Raw genomic sequence first — 26,454 nt, forward strand, 5'->3', positions numbered from 1 at the left:
CTGAAGGTTCCTTCCGCTCCCCGTCTCCGTTGACTGGAGACAGGCGGAGCGCCGGCCGCGGGGTTCGGTGACCTCTAGTGAGATCAGGAGGTGAGGCGGGCGGTGGCCGCGGAGGGGATCGGGACGGCGGAGAGCGGGGGAGCGGTGGCCGGGGGGTGGCATTCGGGCCGTGTTGGTGGCCGTTTTCGAGCTCCGCCAGGCCTTGGGAAGGGGCAGGTGGCATCTCCTGTGGACCAGACGAAGCCGCGGGGGTGGCTTTCCGGGGGGCCAGCCGTGTCCCTCCGGGACTTGGATTAGATGTCCTTGAGGCGCGGCCGGCCGCGGCCCGACACCTCTGCCGGGGGAGCCCGGGAGCCAGGCTGGGCCTGAGCGGAGGGCGGCGGTCGGCGGTCGGCGGGGCGGACCAGCGTTTGCCGGCCCTGCTCGATCTAGGCGGTGCTGGCTGCGCCGTCTCGATCATTGATATGAAAAGGTGCCCGGAGGGTGACCTGGGAGGCCCCTCGATTCGAGAAATGCTGGGGGCTGGGGGGCGGCCCGGCCCGCAGCTCGCGGAGTGCGCGCTGGAAGGTCCATCCGGTGCCGGCGCCCACGCCCAGGCGGTGCTGTTCGTCAGCACCTTCCTCAGTGATGTGGCTTCATTTTCCCGGCGCCAACTCCGGGCCGGGAAAAAACTGTGGGTCTGCAGAGATGTGTTCGCTTATTGACAGGAGAGACGGGTTGAAGATGCGGAACCCAAGGACTTAAAGGATTCTTCTTTTCTTTCTTATCCTTATTTTATGTATGTATGTATGTATGTGTGTGTGTATGTATGTAAGGGGCGTAGACTCCTTATTGCCGATGTCCTTTAGTCCAAACCTTTAGGTTTTGCGGAATTATATTTGGCTTTAATTAGGAAAAACCTACCTTGGAGGTTCAAATATCGAACAGCCAGATTTCTGCAGTAGGAGAAGGTTGCTGTGTACTCCATCTTATATGGTAGATTGAACTTTTCCAGGGCTGGAGGACATGCCTTCCCAGGTTTGGTGCTGAAAAGTTATAGGAAACATTGCTTCCAGGCCATGCTAAATAGTCGTGCATAATGTCAGCATCTTCCGATGTAGAAAATCTATTTTTTGTTTGCTCATGAATTTGTTTTTCACTCCATGCAATGAAAGACACTGTATGATTTAGAGGTGATCTAGCAAAGGCCTGGAGTGTACATTGGGGGTGGATAGATTGGACTTCAAGGACCTGCTTGGTTGTAGTGTCTTTTCAAGATTTATGATAAGCTTGCCAGTGAGGGGAAATGGGAACTAGTAACATGGAGGTTTAAAAAAAATTGCGCAAAGGTTACACCATTAAAATGAAAACTCAGTGTGTGGCACGAGCATTTCAAGAGAAAGTGTGTGTGTGGATGTGTGTGCTCTTTTTATTCTTGTATGATCCAGTTTATAGTCCACGGATAATCAGATATACAGGATGGGTCAAAAGTAGGTTTACTGTTGTTCGTATGGAAAAATAACACAATAATTAATAAAAATATAATAATAAGCTCTGTTCCACAGATTCACAACTGTAAACCTACTTTTGCCCCACCCTGCATATCAATATCCTTTTAGGTTGATCCATATGAAATTGCTGATATTTGAAATTTGACTTTTTTACCTACAAAAATAGCAGTTTCATATAGTTCCACTTAATACGTTGTCAAAACTGTGGAGCTCTAGCTTTATAAGTGAATAAAAAGATGTGACTTACAAGCAGGTAGCATATACTAGAATTGAGTGTGGAATCCATGCTTCCTGATTTCCAGTGCAGGAAATTATTTTTTCCCTAGGATACTAGGTTGAATGCTAGATCCTGTTGGAACTAAAAATGGCTGAGAATAAGACGAAGTACTACTTAACTTCAAAGAAGCAACATACACAGCAATTAATTTGAGAGCAATGTAAGCTAGTGTATAATCAAATACTGGAATGTGTAGCACAGGTGGAGTGCTGAGGGGGAGGAAGGAATGAGGATGCCAAAGCATCCTTTTCTGCAGTTGGCCATGGTAGGTGGTTTCGGTAGCATACTGGAGTAGAGCTTGAGGATTCCATTGAATTTAAATTATCCATTCTTTTGAAAAACCTTGTGAAATGTTTGTATCACACTTCAGTCCGAATAAGCAAGGCATACATTGCCTGTTTAACTTGATGTTTAAAGTAAATTTTATTTTTATTGCAGCATGGCATAAATACTGCCTATTGAATTTGCATGAGCCGACCTGTAGCCTGCTGGTGCCACTTGCAACTGCTGATGAAGGTGTAAGATTGGATTCCATGGCATTTAAATGCTTTGCATAATCACAGAGAAATGGGGAGGGTGCTCATGAGAAATGAGTTTACAGTTATGGTTACTTTTGACACACCTTTGTATATTCTATTACTCAGTTTGTATTTCCAAATAGGTCAGGTTCTCTGTGTTTAGGTATGGTTTAAGGGATCATGTGTAATTCTTTTCCTGAATGTTGCAAAGATGACTTTACACCCAGGAAAGAAATGTCACAGAATTGACAGTGCTACCATGAAATCTTTTTGAGGGAAAATATAATGTGCCGAATATATAATTATAGGTTAATAATGATAAACTGATTTGTGATCAAATTGGGGTCCCTTCTTGCTAGTGGCTTAGATTTTAATTCAACTGAATTAACTTTTTAATAGTGAAGGATATGTTGACTTGATAGGGATTAACCGAAATTGGTTTTGGGAGAGGAAGTGTTACAAATCATTTTAACCTGGTTTTGACTCCCCTTGATTTTTTAGATTGCTTTGCAGGTGTGTTTTTGTTTTGTTTTTTAATATAAGAAAGAAGTTATGTGATAGAAGACCATCATGAAATACTAAGTCTCTTGTGAGACTTTTGGTTGTAATAAAGTAGGGTTCAAATCTAAGATATGATTAATAATCTCCAATACCTTAAGGCCAGGTCCCTGCTAATTTAATAGAAAGTATTTATGTTATTGTTCATTTTCCACAATAGAATATAAAATGTAGCCTCATTCTCCACCTCATCTCCCTGTAATATATTCCCTGAATACTCTGCATTCAGCCTTTTGACTGGGGCCTGAGAATGGTGGGGGATTATGTTCAGATCTTAGTGACTTAAAAAAAGTAATCTTTATGTCTATTTCAAGATGTGTCAATAAAATAGATGCTACTGCAGTTTAAGAATTTATTTTTAATTAAGCAGATATTTGTTGAGCAACTGCTATGTATGAGTACAAGTGCTAAGGATAAAATGAATTAAGACATAGGGGAGAAGGTTGAAAAACATGAATAAACACAGGCAGATGCATGACACATTTATATATTTTAGTGACTGCCAGCTTTTTAAAATGGAGATCCACAGTACAAAATACATGTAATGTTAGAAGCCAGTACATAGTCATGTATGTATAGTTTCATGAAACAGAAAGTTTCGAGTAGTAATGCCTACCCATACTATATTTCTTTCCCAGAGCTATTTTTTTTCTATTTTATTTTATTTTAAAAATGTTTTTTTTCTGACTCAAAATTGATTTCATAATTTAATTGACCCAGTGACTTGTACTTAGAAAACCACATATGGTTTCTATGTAAAGAATATAGAGGAATGCAGTGAGAGATGTTTGCTTTGCTCTCTTTAGATAGATTTGGTCCCTTTATATATATTAACTAGAGGCCCAGTGCACAAAAATTTGTGCACTTGGGGGCATCCGTTAGCCCGGCCTGTGCCCTCTTGCAGTCTGGGACCCCTCGGGGGATGTCCACCTGCTGGCTTAGGACTGCTCCCTGGGGGATTGGGCCTAAGCTGGCAGACAGACATCCCTCTGGCAGCCCGGGAGCCCTCGGGGGATGTCCACTTGCCAGCGGGGAGCAGGTGTAAGCTGCAGTCGGACATCCTTAGCGTTGCTGAGGAGGTGGGAGAGGCTCCCGCCACCACCGCTGTGCTGGCAGCCGTCAGCCTGGCTTGTGGCTGAGCAAAGCTCCCCCTGTGGGAGCGCACTGACCACCAGGGGGCATCTCCTGCATTGAGTGTCTGCCCCCTGGTGTTCAGTGTGTGTCATAGTGACCAGTCATTCCCAGTTGTTCTGTTGTTAGGGTCAATTGCATATTACCCTTTTATTATATAGGATGCTTTCTTTACCTTAATTTTTTGCCTTTTTATTTTCTGTCTTCAATGAATGAATCATTTTCTTAGTTATCACCATAAATGTGAGATTCATTTGAATTTTTGCTAGTGTCAATCAGCTTACATTTTAAATCTTAATTTTAATGGATTTTTATGAGTAGTCAATATTCTGTATCATAAGCATTAATTTTAGAGTAAGAAGTAAGACTTGCAAGTTCCTATATTAGAGTTCAATGACTGTATTAGTTTTTTGTTTTTTAAATCAGAATATCAAAATTGTTATTATTTAGCCAGCAAACATGGGGAAGTTTAATCATAGTAGTGGTAGATCAAAATTACCTATATGTTCTCTGGGGAATTTTTGAATGCTATAGACCAGCTGTGGGCAAACTACGGCCCGCGGGCCCATATCCGGCCTGTTTGAAATGAATAAAACTAAAAAAAAAAAAAGACCGTACCCTTTTATGTAATGATGTTTACTTTGAATTTATATTAGTTCACACAAACACTCCATCCATGCTTTTGTTCCGGCCCCCCGGTCCAGTTTAAGAACCCATTGTGGCCCTCGAGTCAAAAAGTTTGCCCACCCCTGCTATAGACACATACTTTGGTCAGCCATCCTCTTCTTTCAGTAATGTAGCATTTTGATTAGCTATAAAAGTTTGGTTTGGGAAAAGACTTTTCTCTGGTAATGACAACATTAGGAAGCTAAACATCATTTGGCTAGTGACATTATGCTATATATTGGATGGAATGTTAAAGTGTAATGGGCCCCTTCCTTTAGGAGCTTTAAACTAATATCATTTACAGGACACTCAAGGAGTAGATTCTTTGGTATTTTTACCTTTTGCATAACCAGAATGTGGAGAATGAAGAGTGTGCTTATATGCATTTTACATTAGGATAATTAGAAAATTAATATGAATAGTTGTTTCTCACTTTTGTTTTCTGCTTTATTGCTCTCCTTGGCTCAGATAATATCAAGGGCTGAGATATTTATTTGTTTTGACCTTAAATGCCTGAATTCATACAATTATAAGAAATAGCTGTTCTTAAGTTAGTTGCTAGTGAATAATAGAGGATATAAGTGTTGTGAGTAAAGAAATAATAACAGTCATCTTATTTTGGTTTTTATAACTATTTTCCAAAATTATAAGGAGCACTATCAAATAGTGTTATTCAAATGTATAAGATACTGTGCATACAATAGCAGGGTTTATAACATTTTTTTTCCTAAAAATATAGTCAGCTGTATACTAATTATTCATACTTGATATTCCTTTCAGGATCCAAGTATTCTGTAGCTACAATGTTGTCAAGACTTTTCCGAATGCATGGCCTCTTTGTGGCCTCCCATCCCTGGGAAGTCATAGTGGGAACAGTGACACTGACCATCTGTATGATGTCCATGAACATGTTTACTGGCAACGATAAGATCTGTGGTTGGAATTATGAGTGTCCAAAGTTTGAAGAGGTTTGTGAAATTAATTCAATATTGACTCAAGAAAATTACACTTTCAACTTCTAAAGAGTATCTTATCTTCTTTTAGAGACCATATAATCAAAAAGTTGAGTAAAATATTTTAGTATTTATGAACTTAACCTCAAATTTTCATTTACTTATGTAGTATGAAAATGTATTTGACACACTCTTCTTTTGCCTTTCTCTACACAAATGGGTGTAATTGACTCTACTTGAGAAATACAGCTTTTATAACTGACTAACAATGAATGTTTGGCTTAAACAGTGGATTGTTTAAAAATTGGATTTAATTTTTTTAAAAATATATTTTATTGATTTTTTTATAGAGAGGAAGAGAGAGCTAGAGAGTTAGAAACATCGATGAGAGAGAAACATTGATCAGCCGCCTCCTGCATACCTCCCACTGGGGATGTGCCCGCAACCCAGGTACATGCCCTTGACCGGAATCGAACCTGGGACCCTTCAGTCCGCAGACCGACGCTCTATCCACTGAGCCAAACCAGTTTCGGCAAAAATTGGATTTAATTTTTTAAAAATATATTTTTATTGATTTCAGAGAAGAAAGGAAAGGGAGAAAGATAGAAACAATGATGAAAGAGAATCATTGATTGGCTGCCTCCTGCATGCCACCTACTTGTGATCCAGCCCACAACCTGGGACCCTTCTGTCTGCAAGCCTACGCTCTATCCACTGAGCCAAACCAGTTGGGGCAGATTTAATTTTTGATTCAAATATTTAATATTTTTATTTGACTTGTACTGTGCCTATACTTACATTATCATAATATGTAAACAAATGATATTTTATCATAATATGCATACAAAATAAAAATTCTTATTTTTGAGTGCTTATTTTAAAAGCTATAGCTATTGTGATTTTTTTTTTTTTTGTCTCTCCCAATAGGATGTTTTGAGCAGTGACATTATAATTCTGACAATAACACGATGCATAGCAATCCTGTATATTTACTTCCAGTTTCAGAATTTACGTCAACTTGGATCAAAATATATTTTGGGTAATCATTTCATACATTTAACTTCCTTGTGTGCATCAGATTTTTTTGCTTGCTGTGGAAATACACCTGGTCAAATCATGTGTATGGAAATGTATGTATTGCTTAATGTGTGCTGCAAGCATTTAATAATTTACTTTCTTTTTATTGGGAGTTAGACTTTCTAGTATTTAAGACCTTAATAATTTGGAGAAAATAATAATTCTTTCAGAATATTGATAAGTCTGTATGTTTTTTTATGTGTGTAATAAAGGATGAAATTTTTCAGTTTGTTCAATTTTGTCATTTTAGGTATTGCTGGCCTCTTCACAATTTTCTCAAGTTTTGTATTCAGTACAGTTGTCATCCATTTCTTAGATAAAGAATTGACAGGCTTGAAGTAAGTATTTAAAGCATAAATACACTTTTTTCAAAACATTTTTATATTTTTTCAAAATATAAAGTTGTAATATAAATTTTCAGAAGTTTTAGAAAATACAAGGAAAGTTTTCATGCAATCTTTTAGCTATTTTTAAAACTTGTTAACATTTTGGTATATATCCTTTGCCACTTTTTTAATACTTAAAGAAAACTTCTGAGATCATCTATAATAATAAAAGTGTAATATGCTAATTAGACCAGACAGCCCAACGACCTTCTGGACGAAGCAGGGGCTGCGAGGGCTGAGCCCCTTGCAAGAATTTTATGCATCGGGCCTCTAATCTATATATACTGCTTTATAACTTATGCCTACTAAATCGTTTATCAACATCTTTGCATTTCCTTAATACTAAACTAAATTATTTGTAGTGGCTGTCTAGTATTCCTCTGTATAAATACATTGTAGTTTATTTACTTAACCCTGTATGGCTGGATTGTTAGGTTATTTAATTTTTTTATTAATAAAAACACTGTTGAATGTCTTTGAAGCTAAATTTTTGTTTATATTCATGGTCATTTTCTTAGGATACATTCTTAGGAATGAGATAGTGGCTGTGTAAATTTTAAGTACTTTTGAGTGCTATGTTTTGCAAATTTACTCTCCAGTATGGTTGTTTAGTTTATCCTCCCACAAGTCATGATAAATGAAAGAAAATTATATTCTTCTCCCCCCACCCCGCCATGCTAAATCAAGGCGACATTGTTTACTAAAGATGCTGTTTGGTATAAAATTAGCAAAAGGTATTTCTGAATAAATATATTTACACTTTTAACAAATGTTTTGAATAACTAAAATGTTTAGCTTTGTCAAAGGAATATAGGGTATATACTTTTTGTTTTGCAAAAAAAGTACACATAAGATCATACAATGTAAGGGGGGAAAAGTTTTGTTTTAGAAAGAATTTTTTAAGCCATATTTTTCCCTCTGTTAAATGCACCTCATTATCTTGTGTGTTGTTTTTTTTTTTTCCAGTGAAGCTTTGCCCTTTTTCCTACTTCTGATTGACCTTTCCAGAGCAAGTGCACTAGCAAAGTTTGCTCTCAGTTCCAACTCACAGGTAAGTATTATTTATGACACAGATGTTAATAGTATTCCTTTTTTTTTTTAGTTTGTTTACATTAATAAGAAGGGTTAATAGAGTTTCTTCATAGTCTAAGATTTAGGAATTGCCTACAATTGTAAGTTCAATTATCAAGTCCTAAGACTGGTCTTCTTAAGTGGCCTAGGAATTTTCCCATTTAGCTAACAACTCAATTATAATTCCATAGCTTCTGGAATTTGGAATCTTCCCCGTTTTCCTTTTTGAAGGTTTCAGAAATTAAAGTTATATTTTGGATTTTTGGATAAGTAAGAGTACGTACCTAATAAAACACAGGATAGGACCATGGAAGAGAGTCTCAGTAGATTTATTTCTAACTCTTTTGAAAACTAGCATTATTTCCCACCTAAAGTTTTCTCTTGGTGTTCATTAGTCACTTTAAAGAACCTAACATTTTAACCATCTTTCATTAGAGTATCTGAGTATAAAATAGCATGTACTAAAAAAAAAAAAAAAGCATGTATTTCTGCCTTGATTTTATAATTTGAGGAATAGTTATGATCTTTTGAGCCAAGGATATGATTTAGATTTTATAATACTAACATGGTCTCCAAAATTTTGCAACTAAGAACTTCTGTCAATGGTAGCCAAAATATAAAATGTTGTAAAATTTAATTATATGAGATTTAAATGGCAGGATTAATGCACCACTTCACAGGAATCTTTGCAAGAAATATCTTATTCAGTGGAAAGGGAAAGCAGGGCACTATATATGTTTTTAGTCCACTGTACTATTAGTGTACTTTGCATTTAGCATGCCTATTGTATCATATTGTATATTTTATTCTTTGCAAATAAGTTAGATTTCAGTGGAAGCCCTAGCATGCTCCCTAACATTTTTTAAGTTGTTTTGGGCCTTACCCTCATTGATGTGTTTGGTCTTTGTTTTAGGATGAAGTAAGGGAAAATATTGCTCGTGGAATGGCAATTTTAGGCCCTACATTCACCCTTGATGCTCTTGTAGAATGTCTTGTGATTGGAGTTGGTACCATGTCAGGTTTGTAAGCAATTTTTAATATAGTTCAAAGTAAGTTTTTAATAAAGAGGGAAAAAAGAACATCTTAGATTGCATTGGGTTATTATTAAATCCTGACTTATAAAAGTCTGATAACATTCTTGAAATTTTTGATTGTGTGAGTATGTGGGTATATTTGACCTCTCTGTCTGTTAGTTTTAATATAAACTTAGTAGCAGGTTACTGATTTATTTTTCACTCTTGCCATCTTTTTCAGTGCACCTTCCTTTCCATGACTTTGTGGTGCTTTTGTTCTTTGCTTTGTTTGTATTCGAAGGCTTTTCTGGAAAGCACCTTCCAGACCCTGCTGTTGCCTATACTAAATTAGTGACTTGGTTCCTTATGTATTACTGTCATGTAGAGATAGTATAAGAGTCAGGAGTTGTCGGCCCTGGCCAGGTAGCTCAGTTGGTTAGAGCGTCTTCCTGGTATGCCAAGGTGTTACGGGTTTGATCTCCGGTCAGGGTACATGGAAGAAGCAACCAATGAATATATAAGCAAGTGGAACAACAAATTGATGTTTCTTTCTCCCTTCATGTCCCTCTAAAAACAATCAAATTAAAAAATATATTTTTTTAAGTTGGGAGTTGGTTAGAGGTTAGATTCTCCTAATAGGATGGTAAGAAGATTTAGTCAGACAGTATGTAGTATATCTAGTTGGAGAGGAGAGAATTAGATGTTAAATATCAAACACAGGACTCTGTTATAAAGGACAAAAATTATGGTCTGGCTTGGAATTTTGCCAGAATGAATATATCGTGCTGTTGTGGAGGTTTTCTAAATCATTGAATAATTTTCTCATGTAGGCCAGATGTAGTTAACTCCTGTTACTGTATATTTTCTAATACCTTAGTCCCCTTAATAAGGGGCTTCATTCTTTCAGAAGTAAATTATCTAAGTTGTTGTTTTTTTGTTAATCCTTACCTGAGGATTTTTTTTCCATTGCTTTTAAGAGAGAGTGGGAGGGAGGGGAAAAGGGGAGAGAGGAGAGAGAGAAAGGAGAGAGACATCGATGTGAGAGAGACACATCCATCTGTTGCCTCACACACTCCGACCGAAGCTAGGGAGAAACCCAGGTACAAGCACTTGACCAGAAATTGACCCCGTGACCCTTCGGTGTACAGTCTGAGGCTCCAACCATCGTGCCACACCAGCCAGAGCAAATTAAGTTGTTTTTTTTTTTTTTAAATATATTTTATTGATTTTTTACAGAGAGGGAGAGAGATAAAGAGTTAGAAACAGCGATGAGAGAGAAGCATCGATCAGCTGCCTCCTGCACACCCCCTACTGGGGATGTGCCCGCAACCAATATACATGCCCTTGACCGGAATCGAATCTGGGACCCTTCAGTCGGCAGTCCCATGCTCTATCCAGTGAGCCAAACCAGCTAGGGCTAAATTAATTAAGAATAGTTAGTTGTTATTAGTTGAGGTCTCTTTACTAGGTAGTGTATGAAAAATATAATGTTTTGCCGAACCGGTTTGGCTCAATGGATAGAGCGTTGGCCTGCGGACTCAAGGGTCCCAGGTTCGATTCCGGTCAAGGGCATGTACCTTGGTTGCGGGCACATCCCCACTGGGGGGTGTGCAGGAGGCAACTGATCGATCTCTCACATCGATGTTTCTAACTCTCTATCCCTCTCCCTTCTCTGTAAGAAAATCAATAAAATATATTTAAAAAAAAAAATAAATAAAAATATGTTTCCTTTTTTTAGTTTTTTATTTCAAGAAAAATGATCTTAAATATAATAATGTTACCTGCAATAAACCTTAATATGTAAAGAAAAACGATCTTAAACATAATAATGTTATATGCAATAAACATTAATATCTCACGAAAAACGATTTTAAATATGATGTTACATGCAATAAATACTAATTATTTAAGTAAAATGATCTTACATATAATATTACATGCAATAAACATCAATATTTCAAGCATAAAAGGATTTTAAGTATAATAATATTACCAAAACTTTACTAACATAGTATGATATCACAAAAGTTGTAGGAAATATTAAAAATCTGCAAATAACAGGATTCTATTATATTCTAGAATATTTTTTCCCCTTTGGCTCTATTTTTATCAGTTCATTGTTGTTCATTATATTCCACAAATGAGTGATATTTATCTTTCTCCGTCTGGGTTATTTCGCTTAGCATGATGCTTTTAAAGTCTATTTTGTCAGATGTATTGCTAGTTCAGCTTTCTTTTTTTCTTTTCCATTTGATGGAAAACTTTTTTCCATCCCTTCATCTTCATCCTGTGTGTGTCTGTTGTTTTGAGATGGGTCTCTTGTAGGCAGCATATAGTTGGGTCATGTTTTTATATCCATCCAGCTACCCTATACCTTTTGATTGGAGCATTTGATCCATTTACATTTAGGGTTATTATTGAGAGATACTTATTTATAGCCATTTTAATTCTGTATGGCTAGGTTTCTCTCTTTGTTTCTTCTCAGCAATCCCTTTAGCATTTCTTGTAATGCTGGCTTGGTCATGGTGAACTCCTTTAGCCTTTTTTTGTCTAGGAAGCTCTTTATTTGACCGTCTATTTTGAATGATAGCCTTGCTGAATGATAGCCTTGCTGGATATAGTAATCTTGGTTTCAGATCCTAGCTTTCCTTTACCTTGAGTACTTCATGCCATTCCCTTCTGGCCTGTAGAGTTTCTGATGAGAAATCAGGTGTCAGCCTTATGGGAACTCCTTTGTAGGTAACAGTTTTCTTTTCTCTTGCTGCCTTTAAGAGTCTCTCTTTGTCTTTAATTTTTGGCATTTTAATTATGATGTGTCTGGGCGTGGGCCTGTTTGGGTTCTTCTCTTTTGGGGTTCTCTGTTCCTCCTGAACTTGTGTGACTTTTTCCTTTACCTGGTTAGGGAAGTTTTCTGCTGTTATTTCTTCAAACACCTTCTCTATTCCTTTCTCCCTTTCTGCCTCTTCTGGCACACCTGCTATTCTATTATTGTTACATTTCACATTGTCCCACAGCTCCCTTAAGCTGTCCTACGGTTTTTTAATTGTTTTTTTTTCTTTTTAGTTCTCTAATTAAGTGATATTTTCAACTGTCTTCCAACTTACTGATTTGATCCTCAGCTTCCCCTAATCTGTGTATTCCTTCCAGTGTGTTCTTTATTTGTGCAATGTCATTCTTTATCTCAAACTGTTCTTTTTTCATAGTTACTATATCTTTTTTCATACTGTTGAGCATTTTTAACATTATTACTCTGAACTCTGTTTCAGATAAATTTCTTATCTCTGCTTCATTTATCTCTTCTGGAGAATTCGCTAGTTCTTTCACTTGGAGGTTGTTTCTTTCACTTGGAGGTTGTTTCTTTGTTTCCTTATTTTGGTTGTCTGCTTGGGTTTGTGCCTGTTTTAGGTAGATCCTCTATACCTCTCAATCTCTAGTGCAGAACAGTGTTAAAGGCTGTTTCTGACTAATTGGATCAGGCTAAGACTCAAAGCCTTCAGAGACTGCCTCTGTCTACAGATTAATGGGATTTTTAAAAAAATATATTTTATTGATTTTTTACTGAGGGGAAGGGAGAGGGATAGAGAGTCAGAAACATCGATCAGCTGCCTCCTGCACACTCCCCACTAGGGATGTGCCTGCAACCAAGGTACATGCCCTTGACCGGAATCGAACCTGGGACCCTTCAGTCCGTAGGCCGACTCTCTATCCACTGAGCCAAACTGGTCAGGGCCAGATTAATGGGATTTGACTTGATTTGCCCCTAGGCAATTGTCCTCAGGTGTGGTGAGAGTTTTTTCCAACCGGGTTGGGGCAGTTGCTTCTGCCTGGAGGCTAATTGTTATTTTAATCTCTTAAGTGGCCTCAAGGCAGATGTCTATGGGAAAGATGTCCTCCGCTGTGTGAGGTAATGACCCAGCCCAGTGTCTGCCTTCTAAGCTCTAACCCCAACCCGCCAGTCCTGGGTTCTGCTCTCACAGCTCCAGTCCACTTCACCCTCCCTCTGCCAGAGCACAAGGTGGATGGCTCCACAGGGAATTTTTGTGTGTTGGTCCTTTAGGAGGGTGCCTGAACTTTGTTGCCACTCCCTGGCAGACAGCACCCCACTGCTTTTCACAGCTACATGTTATGTTGGTACCCTCCTCAGTTTGGTGCTTTCTGCTGGGGAGCCCAGCTTCAGGATTAGATGCCGGAGTTCTCAGTGGCACCCCCCACGGCTGAGATATCTCTGCGAGACTTCAGTTGCCATCTGTGGGTGCCCCGCCAGCCCTTTCTCGCCTCCACCCCTCCTACCAGGCTCTATGCAGTCGCCACCTTCGGTCCTTGGGTATCAGGGTTCTCTCCTGTGAGTTTTCCATTGATTATTCAGGAAGCCTTTCCGTATTTCAGTTGTAATTCCAGCTTGTTCCTGGGAGCATGTCTGTGTAGCATCCTCCTACTCCGCCGCCATTTTTAATCTTCCTCATTTTATTCTAAAGATATAATGTTTCTTAAAACTTTCTGAAGGGTCAATTTTGTTCAGTTATCTACTCTGTCATTCAACAAATTTTATTTTGCAAAGAGGATATTTTTAAAAAATGTACCTTCTTTAAAATTTTTTTGGTTAAAGTTCTGAGTTTTTTTTTGTTTTTTTTTTTAAATATGTTTTATTGATTTTTTACAGAGAGGAAGGGAGAGAGATAGAAAGTTAGAAACATCGATGAGAGAGAGAAACATCGATCAGTTGCCTCCTGCACACCCCCTACTGGGGATGTGCCCACAACCAAGGTACATGCCCTTGACCGGAATCGAACCCGGGACCCTTCAGTCCGCAGGCCGACGCTCTATCCACTGAGCCAAACCGGTTAGGGCAAGTTCTGAGTTTTTGACAAAAATATAGTCATTTAACCACCACCACAATCAAGAAAAATGTTTTTGATTAGGTGAAAACATACCTTTGATTTTATTCAAGCAAAAGTATATAAAAAGATGAAGAGGATCAGCCAGGAGCTAGTAGTAGGCCATGAAACCAAGGATTAATCATTTGAAACTTATATGGAAAGCAGTGGAAACTAATGTGGCAAGTACGGTTGTGAGTTTTGTCACAATAGGTCAGAGAAGTGGACAAAAGAAGTGATTAGATTTATAGTTGGAGAAGCCAGTCAGGAGACATTTACAGCTATACAAATATGGTATAATAATCAGAGATTTGGCTAAAGGAAAAAATAATAATAATAAGGAAAAGGACAGGTTTAACACATTAATCTGTAGGGTTAGGAAATAACCCTTTAGAAAGCCATTAAAAAGGAAAAAGTCTTTGCTTTCTGGAATATATAGATAAGTGCTCTTGTATGGTAGCAATGCCTGGAGAACCTATGGCAACAGCAGTAGTTACTGTTGTACAGAGGGAAATAGGAGATCGCCAAGATGTAAAAAGCATTGGTTAAGTATAGTTTTCATGGTCTTGGGTTTGGAAAGATTAAATTTGACTGTTATTTAAAACATAGGTTATTCATAATCCTTTTGTTATTGCCATTTTGTATTCTCTTTAATTTCCATATTTGGGAGTAATTGCTATAGATTTTTTTTAAAATACAATATATGCTCTTGTTTTATTATTTAGTCATGATTTATTGCAATTCAGAAAATAAAATAAAACTGAGGTTTTTGTATTATATTTGTCAGCAATTTTTGTAGGAAAAGGGAATTTTTAAATTTATATTTTAAAACATTTTTATATTTAATATGAGTGATGTTTTGTATTTGAAAAGTGAGGGAGTAGGATTTGATTATATAAAATCTTTTCCAGCTCTATAATTTTGTTACCTTCTATTTGAGAAGATTACTAAATAATATCTTAAACATTTTGAGTTACCTTTTGGCATCATATCATTTTTCAAACAGAGCAATAAAATTAACCAAAATTATAAGAACATCAATAGGTACTACAGAGGCTAGATTGAAATGAGAGTTCAGTAGTACACATAAAATACTTACTATGAAAAAAATATATTTATTATGATAGTATATCAGGAATCACTTAACTGGCAGCAGCATGTTTTACATTTAAAAAAAGTCTCTGGGCCCTAATCGGTTTGGCTCAGTGGATAGAGCGTCAGCCTTTGGACTGAAGACTCCCAGGTTTGATTCCGGTCAAGGGCATGTCCCTTGGTTGCAGGCACATCCCCAGTAGGAGGTGTGTAGGAGACAGCTGATCGATGTTTCTTTCTCATCGATGTTTCTAACTCTCTAGCCTTCTCCCTTCCTCTCTGTAGAAAATCAATAAAATATATTTAAAAAAACAAAAGTCTTTGGTCCACAGGTAAATTGCTTTTATGTTAACAAGTAGAATTGGATCAGTAATATAAAACTGAAGAGTTTGCTCCATTAGATATCCTTATTTCAAAACAGTAAAACAGTATTTTTAAAAAGGAGATTTCAACTGTATATTAAATGCTCCCATAATGCCTGGCATTGTGATTTTGGGGACATGGGGGAAGACAGTTAATTCCTCTGTGCTCTCAGGCCTGGCATCACCTTTGAGTTCCTAATTCTTTTTCCAGTAGATGACAAGGAGATAACACACTAACATTTTCATATATTTGTCTAACTATGGGAAGAGTCCTTGTGATGTATACAGCATCAGAAATGCACATACTTCATTAATTATACATTTAATTTTTCTCTTTCCAGGGGTACGTCAACTTGAAATTATGTGCTGCTTTGGCTGCATGTCAGTTCTTGCCAACTACTTCGTGTTCATGACTTTCTTTCCAGCTTGCGTTTCCTTGGTTTTAGAGGTAACTGCAGTTCTTACTACAACGTTAATAGACGAGTAATACTTCTCATTGTATCACTTCATCTAAATAAAATTAATACCTTCTAATGTAACACTGACTTACTTTGTAGCTTTCTCGGGAAAGCCGCGAGGGTCGTCCAATTTGGCAGCTCAGCCATTTTGCCCGAGTTTTAGAAGAAGAAGAAAATAAACCGAATCCTGTTACTCAGAGGGTTAAGATGATTATGGTAATTACATCGCTTTCTTCCTTCACTATCTTCTGTTCCAATGTCATACTCTGCTTTTCATTTTTATTTTTTCTTTTGTCATCCTATAATTTTTGGCTTTCTCTGATTTTCCTCTTCCCTTTTCTTAACTTGTTTCTCAGAGGCTCCTGGTCTTTCTTAGTGTCTCTCCCCTAAACAGATTTTTCAAGTTCTCCCACTTATCTCTCACTGAAAACCTGTGTTCAGTAGTCCAATGAGGCCAATACTTTAGTCATGTAGCAAGCTTGGGGCTTTTCATTCCTGTACGGGGAGGCCAAGAAAGATAGTATATCTTGTTATTCAGTTGCTAAGGATGAGAAGCTTAGGTTTTATTGATATATAGAAGATACATAATTTTTTAAAAACTTTATTTCAGTCTCTAGGCTTGGTTCTTGTTCATGCTCACAGTCGCTGGATAGCTGATCCTTCTCCTCAAAACAGTACGGCAGAAAATTCTAAAGTTTCTTTAGGATTGGATGAAAATGTGTCCAAGAGAATTGAACCAAGTGTTTCCCTATGGCAATTTTATCTCTCTAAGTAAGTTCCCTGAGACCTACTTTGTTGTATATTAATCTTGGTACTCTATGCTTCTGAAAGTTTAGGTTATGCCTTTATATTTTTGAGTAATTTAATTTGCTTTCTTTTATTTAGAATGATCAGCATGGATATTGAACAAGTTATTACCCTAAGTTTAGCTCTCCTTCTGGCTGTCAAGTATATCTTCTTTGAACAAGCAGAGACAGAATCTACACTTTCATTGAAAAACCCCATCACATCTCCTGTAGTGACCCAAAAGAAAGTGCCAGATGATTGCTGTAGACGTGACCCTATAGTGGTCAGAAATAACCAGAAATGCCATGCAGTGCAGGAGGAGACAAGGATAAACAAAGAAAGAAACGGTAATTTCTTAGTCTCTTCATTTTCTATTCTTAAAATGCTGATTTGTCAAGAAGTTGAGTCAGTTTTAAAACTTAGGTTCGGTGTGGTGAATTTTCTTTTAATCTCTTGAACAGTTGAGGTTATAAAACCCTTACTGGCGGAAACTGACACCTCACACAGAGCTACATTTGTGGTTGGTAATTCCTCCTTGCTCAATACTTCACCGGAACTAAGGACACAGGAACCTGAAATCGAACTTCCTAAGGAGCCTCGGCCTAATGAAGAATGTCTACAGATACTTGGGAATGCAGAGGTGAGGAAAATAAAATAAACTCAAAGCTTGATATTTGCCTTAAGAAAAGGAGTTTTTTTAGTAAAGGAGGGAAGGAAGTTAGAGCGACTAAGTACCTACTAAGTTCTAGGCACTCGTTGCATGGTTTGCAGGTATTGATCTTATTTATGCCCCACAGCCTGTGAGATTAGTGGAATTATCCCCATTTTTTTGATGAGCAAACTGAGGCTCCAGGAGATTTAAGTATTCCCCAAAGTAATACACCTAGGAAATGGTAAAATTGGGTTCACGGGTTCAAGATTTACTGGCCTAAGAGTGAGCAGTCTTTCTACTTTATTACTGCTGTAACTATTGTATTCTCATATGTGTGGTGAGGCCTAGAAAAAGTTTAACATAGAAATGAGCCTCAAAAATAGAAGAAAACTTTTTGTTTTTAAAGTAAGCTTGTTGCTCATGAGGAAGTTTATTTTCCTTTCTGAGATTTTAACACGGTTCCCACCTACATGACCATATGAGTCCACTCATGCTATAGTGGGATATTGTGTTCTAGACATACCTGCTGCATCTGGTTCATTAATTTATGTACGAATGAGTGAGAATAGAGTTATGTTTGTTTTCTTTACCACTTTCCTTTCCCATTCCTATTAACATGCATATCAATATCTCAGCTGTCTTCCTGTATTTAGGGTTAGCAAAACCTATAGGGTAAGTGTCAGAATTTTTAAATTATGGATATTTTCCCTGTGGACCTTCCTTGCTAAATTCAGTGTTTTGGTCTTACATTTGTTTAATTGTCACATTTTTATGGAGAATTGTCTTCCATTTTGATAATCTTATTTGTTCCTAAATTATCTTTAGAATTCCATAGTCCTTTAGGTTCTCCTCTTGTGTTAGTTCTATTGAGAGTATTATTTGCATTAAATGGTTTATTTAGTATGAATAATATGAAGTGCAGTTCTTCAGTCTTTTGTCATCACTCTCCCTCAACTCCCTCCCGTTTTTATTTTTTCATTTCTTTAGAAAGGTGCAAAATTCCTTAGTGATGCTGAGATCATCCAGTTAGTCAATGCTAAGCATATCCCAGCTTACAAATTGGAAACTCTGATGGAAAACCATGAACGAGGTGTATCTATTCGCCGACAGTTGCTTTCCAAAAAACTTCCAGAGCCTTCTTCTCTCCAGTATCTACCTTACAGGGACTATAATTACTCCCTGGTATGTTACTTTCTTGATTTGAGAAGGTTTGCTTTGTAACTTTTTAGTTTTATAGCTTTAGTCTTTAGCTTTTTAGTTTTGTTCATATATATATATATATATCTCTTTATTGATTTCAGAGAGAAATGGAGAGGGAAAGAGAGAAACATCAATGATGAGAGAGAATTATTGATTGGCTGCCTCTTGCAGTCTGCTACTGGGTACCAGGCCCGCAACCCAGGCATGTGCCCTTGACCAGAATCGAACCTGGAACCCAGCAGTCCGCAGACTGACGCTCTATCCACTGGGCCAAACCAGCTAAGGGCTAATTTTGTTCTTGACTGGTCTTTTATATTTACATAGTTTTTATAAAATATTTTCCTTTTTTAGTAATTTTACTGTAATTTTATATTCTGCTTATGATATAGGTCATAGAAATTAAAAATATTCTTCCTGTTTTATAGTCATTACTCAAATATTTTAGTATGTTAAAGACTTTTTATTTATTTATTTATTTATTTATTTATTTATTAAATCAGAGCTGAGATTTTCTTTTTAAATATATTTTATTGATTTTTTTACAGAGAGGAAGGGAGAGGGATAGAGAGTTAGAAACATCGATCAGAGAGAAGCATCGATCAGCTGCCTCCTGCACACCCCCTACTGGGGATGTGCCTGCAACCAAGGTGCATGCCCACGACCAGAATCGAACCTGGGACTCTTCAGTCCCCGGGCCGATGCTCTATCCAGTGAGCCAAACTGGCTAGGGCTCTTAAAGACTTTTTAAAGAGTAAATAAAATTTTGTTGAAAATTACACTAAAGGGTTAAGTGAAGAAAGTTATTAATGACAAGAGTGTTATATTTGCAATACAGATTTTCACTAGGTGTCTGACTTTACCTTTTAGGTGATGGGAGCTTGTTGTGAGAATGTTATTGGATATATGCCCATCCCTGTTGGAGTGGCGGGACCCCTATGCTTGGATGGAAAAGAATTTCAGGTTCCAATGGCAACAACAGAAGGTTGTCTTGTGGCCAGCACTAATAGAGGCTGCAGAGCAATAGGCGTAAGTTGGCATTTATATATTTGCCTGTTTTAGGCTACACTCTAGGCAGGTGATGGGAAGAGTTTGGTGACAATAAGAGGCACCTTTTGGGATAAGCAGAAGTGTTTTCAGAATTAACATGTGCTTCTGTAACATACTCTGCATAGCTTGGTGGAGGTGCCAGCAGCCGCATCCTTGCAGATGGGATGACGCGTGGCCCAGTGGTGCGTCTGCCCCGTGCTACTGACTCTGCAGAAGTGAAGGCCTGGCTTGAGACACCGGAAGGGTTTGCAGTGATGAAGGAAGCATTCGACAGCACCAGCAGGTGTGTGTGTGTGTGTGTGTGTGTGTGCGCGCGCATTTATGTTCATTTCAGAAGCAGTGCCATCTTCTTTGATCACTAAACGTAATTGTTAGCATATTGCCAGCTTAAAATGATCTAAAATATCTACCTTAAATTCATTCATTCAACATTAATAATAATGCTTGGTTTGGGGTAGGGGAGCAGAATGTTAATCCTAATGAATACCTCTATAGAGGTAACTTAGAAAACTATAGTGTGAGCTGGTAAGTTTGTGTGTTGATTTTAAAATGCTCACTTCGATCAGACTGTTATTTGCCCTACAAGAGTTTTGACTTAGCCTTGCAAGTAGGCAAAATTGCCTGAGAACATGATTTTGGAAGCAGGATAGAAGTAAATATTAGTATAGTAGATTTTCTTTGAATACAGAAAATTAAATTTATAATGAAGCATAAACAGTACAAATGATAACCTTGCTATAGTTCAAGCTTATATGCTTGTTTTTGTTTGGACTTTTAAAGTTTATCTATGATGAAACGATTGTCTATAGCCCTCCCTTCTTGCAGCATATAAGAATGAGAGTTGATAATAGTATTCTAATATAATATTTAAAGAAGAAAATACATTAACAAGTAATCTCCATGGGGTTTCTCTTACAAATAAAATGAACCAACAAAACTAGATTTTTAAGATAACTTCCAACTTCTTTAAAAAAACTTGCTTCTTTTGTTGACAGGTTTGCACGTCTACAGAAACTTCATATGAGTGTGGCTGGGCGTAACCTTTACATTCGTTTCCAGTCCAGGTCAGGTGATGCCATGGGGATGAACATGATTTCAAAGGTGAGCATGGGTCGACTAGAACAGAACTTGCAGGAGTGTCCCAGCAAAGGGGAGCTCAGAGACAGAAGTGGGGCCAGCCTCGCTGTCTATGTAATGCCCTCCTGTACTTTGAATATTATACCACATACATGTGCTACTTACTCAAAGAGTTAATTGATTGACAGCTTTTTATTGAAAAGTAAATACTGATTCATGTAACTCATTATGTAAATCAGACATTTATTGATTGGTGGTGTTTGTATTTAATATATTTAATTTAGATTTGGCATTATACACATTCTGGGTCTATTTAGAGGGCATGGGCAGTCTAGGAGTTAGCACTTTAAAACTTTGTCTTATAAACCTTGAAAGTTGACCTCTTCTGGAGACTTTAAGTCTTGTGTTTAAGAGGCCAAGCTCATGTACATAGTCCATTTATTTTAATGATCTCCTATAAGAAGCTTGTGTATGGCTTACATTTTATTCTATTGGTATTTGTTATTTACCAGACACAAATGTAACATGTTAAAGTTAGTTAAGTTAGTAAAATTTATTTTTTGGTTTACTTGTTTGTAAGTACTATTTGGAAAGAGAATGGACAGTGACTAAATGCATACCCTTTAAAAATTGCCAATAAACAGTATACAGAGGTTCTTAAAACAATTAAAAATATAATTACTATGATCTAGCAATTCCACTTCTGGGTATATATTCAAAAGAATTCAAAGGAAGGTCTCAAAGAGATAATTGTACACCCTGGTTTATGGCAGCATTATTCACAATGGCAAAAGGGTTGAAGCAGCCCAAGTCTCCATTGATGGATGAATGCATAAACTAAATGTGGTGCACATATGCAATGGAATCTTATTTACCCCAAGGAGAAAGGAAATTCTGACGTGCTAGGTATGCATGAACTGTGAAGTTCCCTTGCTAATTGTAATGCTCCGGTTACAGAAAATAAGTCTGTATGCTTCCCATGTAGGAGGTAGACTGGTAAATTCATAAAGATGGAAAGTAGGATGGCGATTGCCAAGGGCTGAGGAGAAAGGGGAATGGGAGTTATTTGATGGGTAAGATAAAAAGAGTTCTGGAGATTGGTTGTACAACAATTGGATATACTTAAAACAATTAAACTGTAAACTTGAAATTAGTTATGGTGGTAAATTCTGTGTTATATGTATTTTAGCACAATTAAAAACCATTTTTTTAATTTCCCACAAGTATGTTTTAGGTTGTTGAGGTGTGAGTTAACTGCATTAATTTCACTTAATTGGAAATCATTAGAAGTCTTATTTATATTTCGTGTAATATAAATTCCATCAACTTTCCATTTACAACAAGATTTAATGTCTGACCTCTCCTTCCAGGTTTAGTAAACTGGGCTTTTAGTAACAATTTAACAACCATAAGAAGGAATTTATTAAACATTGATCATGGGTTGGGTAACTTCCTCCCCAGTGACATGAAGATGAGTATTATATTCTCATTGAGTATTTTTTAATATTCTCATCTACATTCTAATTATCAGTCACTACAAAGAAGTTTGTTTTCATACCTAGAAAGAACCATTAGGAATCTATAGCTGATTGAGAAATTACTTTTGTGCTCAGTTTCTTTATAGTTATTGTATTAGAAGTTAAGATTATTATAGTTACTGTACTTAGTATTAGTACCAGATACAAATAAAGCCTCTGATCTGTAAGTAACTGTGCACTTTAATGTAATTTTTCTTTGTTTGTTTGTTTTGTTATTGTTAATAGGGTACAGAGAAAGCACTTTCGAAACTCCATGAGTATTTCCCTGAAATGCAGGTCCTGGCAGTTAGTGGTAACTATTGTACTGACAAGAAACCTGCTGCTATAAACTGGATAGAGGGGAGAGGAAAGTCTGTTGTTTGTGAAGCTGTCATTCCAGCCAAGGTTGTCAGAGAAGTGAGTGATTGGATAAATGTTCTATTAGTTTTAGAAAGGAATGGTAACATTCTAAGTTTAATATATGGGGGTATGTTTTCGTTAAAGATGACTGTTTTATCATATCTTGCCCATCTGTCCATGGCATTCACAGGAGCTGTTACTCTTTTTATTGAGGACAGGGCTTGAATGGGGCCCCATCTAAACTTCCTTGTTTACTGGAGGCATAGAAAGATAGATATGGGGGACACACCCCTGAATCTTCTGGGGGAGATGTAAAATGTGCATAACTCTGTTTCTAGGTGTTAAAGACTACTACGGAAGCTATGATTGACGTCAATATTAATAAGAATCTGGTGGGCTCCGCTATGGCCGGGAGCATCGGAGGGTACAATGCCCATGCGGCCAACATTGTTACTGCCATCTACATTGCCTGTGGGCAGGTGAGGGCTCCAGCCGCCACTGCTTTTCTCTTTTGTTCTCAGTGAGAGAAGTTTATATTTTTCCTTTTTCCCCCCCCCAGGATGCAGCACAGAATGTTGGTAGTTCAAACTGCATTACTTTAATGGAAGCAAGTGGTCCCACAAATGAAGATTTGTATATCAGTTGTACCATGCCATCTATAGAAATAGGAACTGTGGGTGGTGGGACCAATCTGCTCCCACAGCAAGCCTGTTTGCAGGTATGAAGTGACCTCAAGTCTAATTCTCACTGAGATTCTGTGTTTCTACCTGACACTGCATATGACTCACCTCTATATTTTAGTTGGTCTTTTCATTCTTTTGTTTTCCAGCAGCCTAGTCCAAGTACGTATATGTTCAGGCATATGCTTAAATAGAGAAAGTAGATTAAGAGGCAAATAAATGTTCATGTACTCTGAATAAGTACACTGCCAGCCAGGCCGTGGATGTATGTTAACTATGGTGTATACATTGTAAATCTTGGAAGTTTAGTGGAGTCTAGTTCGATTCTGCTGCCATTGTCGTTGCCCTTATTTAGTTGATTGAGTAGGAAATTGTTGCCATGACTTGAAGGGTGAGTCCTGCTGTTTCTCTCTGACTGCAGATGCTAGGTGTTCAAGGAGCATGCAAAGACAATCCCGGGGAAAATGCCCGGCAGCTTGCCAGAATTGTGTGTGGTACAGTAATGGCTGGGGAATTATCACTGATGGCAGCATTGGCAGCAGGACATCTTGTCAAAAGTCACATGATTCACAACAGGTAAGACTTAAAGATTTATTTAACATGTTTTCCTTGTACTCAAAATATGCATTAGAAAAACCTGGTATTCAGCCATGGCTAGTTATTTGGAACATCATTAGTGGCTCAGTTAGTTGGAGCATCGTCCTGTGCACTGAAGGGTCATGGGTTCAATTCCCGGTCAGGGCACATTCCCAAATGTGGGTTCAATCCCTGGTCAGGAGGCAACCGATCGATGTTTCTCTCTTTCTTTCCCTCTCCCCTCCCCTCTCTCTAAAATCAATAAACATATTCTCAGATGAGGATTTAAAAATAAATAAATAATAATAAAAACCTAGTACTCAGCTACAATATTTCTAACTTAAAATTCTGCATTCTTGATATTTTGTATATCTCTGTCTTTTTTTCCATAGGTCAAAGATAAATTTACAGGACCTCCAAGGAACTTGCACCAAGCAGGCCGCTTGAATAAATAGCCTGACGGTTCTGAACTGAAATACGGGTGTTGGGTTCTAATGGACTAACATAAAATCTGTGAATTAAAAAGCTCAATGCAGTGTCTTGTTGAGGATGAATAGATGTGATCGGTGAGACGGCTGCTTGGTGTTTGGCTCTTTCAGAAAGGTCTGAGGTCCTTCCCATGCAGCTTCCTCAGCTCTGAAGACAGCTTAGTGCTTTCCATGCTCTGTTCTTTGGGAAGATCTCTGCATGGATATTATGCTTGAAAGCGTCACAGATGGTCATCAGCAGCTCACTTCTGAAAGAGAGCACACGCTAGAAAAAAGTGTTTTCTTTTGATGAAATTCATGGAGTTCATGGTGTGAGATTGGCCCTTCCCCCCAAAACCCCCCACCACCAAGGGTTGAAAATGGGTTTTTAAATTACACTGTAGCTGACAAAACTCCTGATTTCATAGTTAATTTATTAAGCCTGGGTTGTAGAACTTTAAGAAATAAGAGCTAAGTTTATTTTTTGTAAACTAATACTTCATTTGGTGCTGGTCTATTTTGATTTCTTTTGGGGTAGCCAACATGATTCTTCAGAAGATGACCTGCTTTCTTCAAGGGAATATTACTCTTATTCCCCAACTACAGAATCATGTGCTAAGCAGTGCTAAATAGTTCTCAATCAAGAAAACAAATCACTGCATTTATACCTCTGCAGGCTATTTGCTCAGAGAGATCTCTTGTCGAAATGTAAATGTTTGTCTAGATTGGCTATAACATATCTTTGAACATAAGGCTTTAAGAAACAGAATTTTGTGCTCTTTATTAAAGATACCAGAGCTCTTAATTTTGCTTAGACTAGTGATTTTCAACCATTTTCATTTCATGGCACACATAAACTAATTGCTAAAATTCAATGACACACCAAAAAATACTTCTCTTGCAGATCTGACCCAAAAAAAGGTATAATTATGATTTGTTCACATGAGACGGCTGTTGTTGTATTGGCTATTGTCAATATTTTATTTGGCAATCTAAGGGAAAAGAGGTCAGTGCCCCTGACTACATAGTCAGGTACTGCATGTTTTAAAAATTCTTGTAGCACACCGGTTAAAAATCGCTGGCTTAGATAAAGATGACTCTGTTTAACAACATACAACTCTGTGACCCCTCTCAAAACTCAGAGAGTGGAAAATAAGTTTGAAAGAAAAAATACGATTTCATTCATCAACTTTAATTTCTTAAAAGAAAAATTTATTTAGCTGAAAATCTAGTTTCTTGTAAAGAATTGTATAAAATCTACATATGTTGTAATAGAACCTCATGCTAGGAATTTATTGAAAGTGTTCAATAAATAAATAAAAATCAACTTGTATACTGATAAAACACTCTAAGCTTAGGCCAGAGACAATAGTGTTCTTTAATGTTGCCAGGAAACCCTGGCATGCTTGTGGAGCCTAATGCAAGGGGAAGTCAGGTTTCAGAGCCAGTGAAGGGAAGGTGCCGTGTGAATGGCCCTGGAAAGTGCTGTGTTCCTGTGGCCAGGAGGTTGGTGACTTCATACAGGCTCTTAAATGGACCCATAAAAGCTCTTAGCTTTCTCAGGGGGTCAGCAGAGCTGTGGGATCTTCATTTTTTTAATGTACAAGTTTTGTATAAGTAATAAAGAACTCTTTATTTTGTATTACACCTAATGCTTCAAGTGTTGGTCTTGGAGAGCTGATGGCTTGTGTAGAAGATGGACTCTGAGAAACATTCCAGCAATGCCGTGGCAGCACGGAGAGCCTCTGAATGATTGTGTCTGCAGTGTTGTGGAAGTTGTCTGTAAACTTGAAATTGCTTCTGACCTTTTCATAGACGTGGCAGTGAAAAATACGTTGCGTCTTCATTTTGGTGACTATAACCAGTATTGTCTTGCTAAATTAATGTTTTGTACAATTACTACATTGTATACATTTTGTTACACTTTTTTCCAGTTCCAGTAAATTATGAAAAGGAAGTTAATACTGTGTAAGCAGTAACCTTTTTTGTTGGATTAACCCTCAGCCTGAGGCCTGGAAGCTTGTAAAGTCTGGCCAGGGTGGAACCTATTTCACGCTAGGTGTCATGACCATTCATTGTTCTCCATTGTATTCTCCCAACTCTGCAGCGTTAATGGCGGGCTGCTGTTGCATGTATATTAAAATTATCTTCCTTATACTTAGAGAA

The 26,454-nt window shown here is 37.6% G+C and overlaps 1 protein-coding gene across 2 annotated transcripts; it reads left to right on the forward strand.

The window, feature by feature from the left end:
* Nucleotides 1-26,454, forward strand: HMGCR (3-hydroxy-3-methylglutaryl-CoA reductase). 2 transcript variants are annotated; one of them, XM_070412200.1, is made up of 21 exons: nt 14-90; nt 2,206-2,283; nt 5,421-5,608; nt 6,521-6,632; nt 6,921-7,008; nt 8,023-8,107; nt 9,041-9,146; nt 15,810-15,916; nt 16,026-16,142; nt 16,537-16,697; nt 16,812-17,059; nt 17,174-17,352; nt 18,352-18,546; nt 19,432-19,590; nt 19,737-19,894; nt 20,607-20,712; nt 22,452-22,622; nt 22,904-23,044; nt 23,125-23,283; nt 23,667-23,821; nt 24,214-26,454. In XM_070412200.1, the coding sequence occupies exons 3-21, from the start codon at nt 5,444-5,446 to the stop codon at nt 24,266-24,268; spliced, it is 2,667 nt and encodes an 888-aa protein (XP_070268301.1). In that variant the 5' UTR covers nt 14-90; nt 2,206-2,283; nt 5,421-5,443; the 3' UTR covers nt 24,269-26,454. The 2 variants fall into 2 exon arrangements, with proteins under 2 accessions (XP_070268300.1, XP_070268301.1); XM_070412199.1 differs by lacking the exon at nt 2,206-2,283 and having other exon boundaries at nt 1-90.

The sequence above is a fragment of the Myotis yumanensis genome, unplaced genomic scaffold (assembly GCF_028538775.1).
Source record: "Myotis yumanensis isolate MYYU_CA2020_CCGP unplaced genomic scaffold, mMyoYum1.0.hap1 SCAF_4, whole genome shotgun sequence".
NCBI lineage: Eukaryota > Metazoa > Chordata > Mammalia > Chiroptera > Vespertilionidae > Myotis > Myotis yumanensis.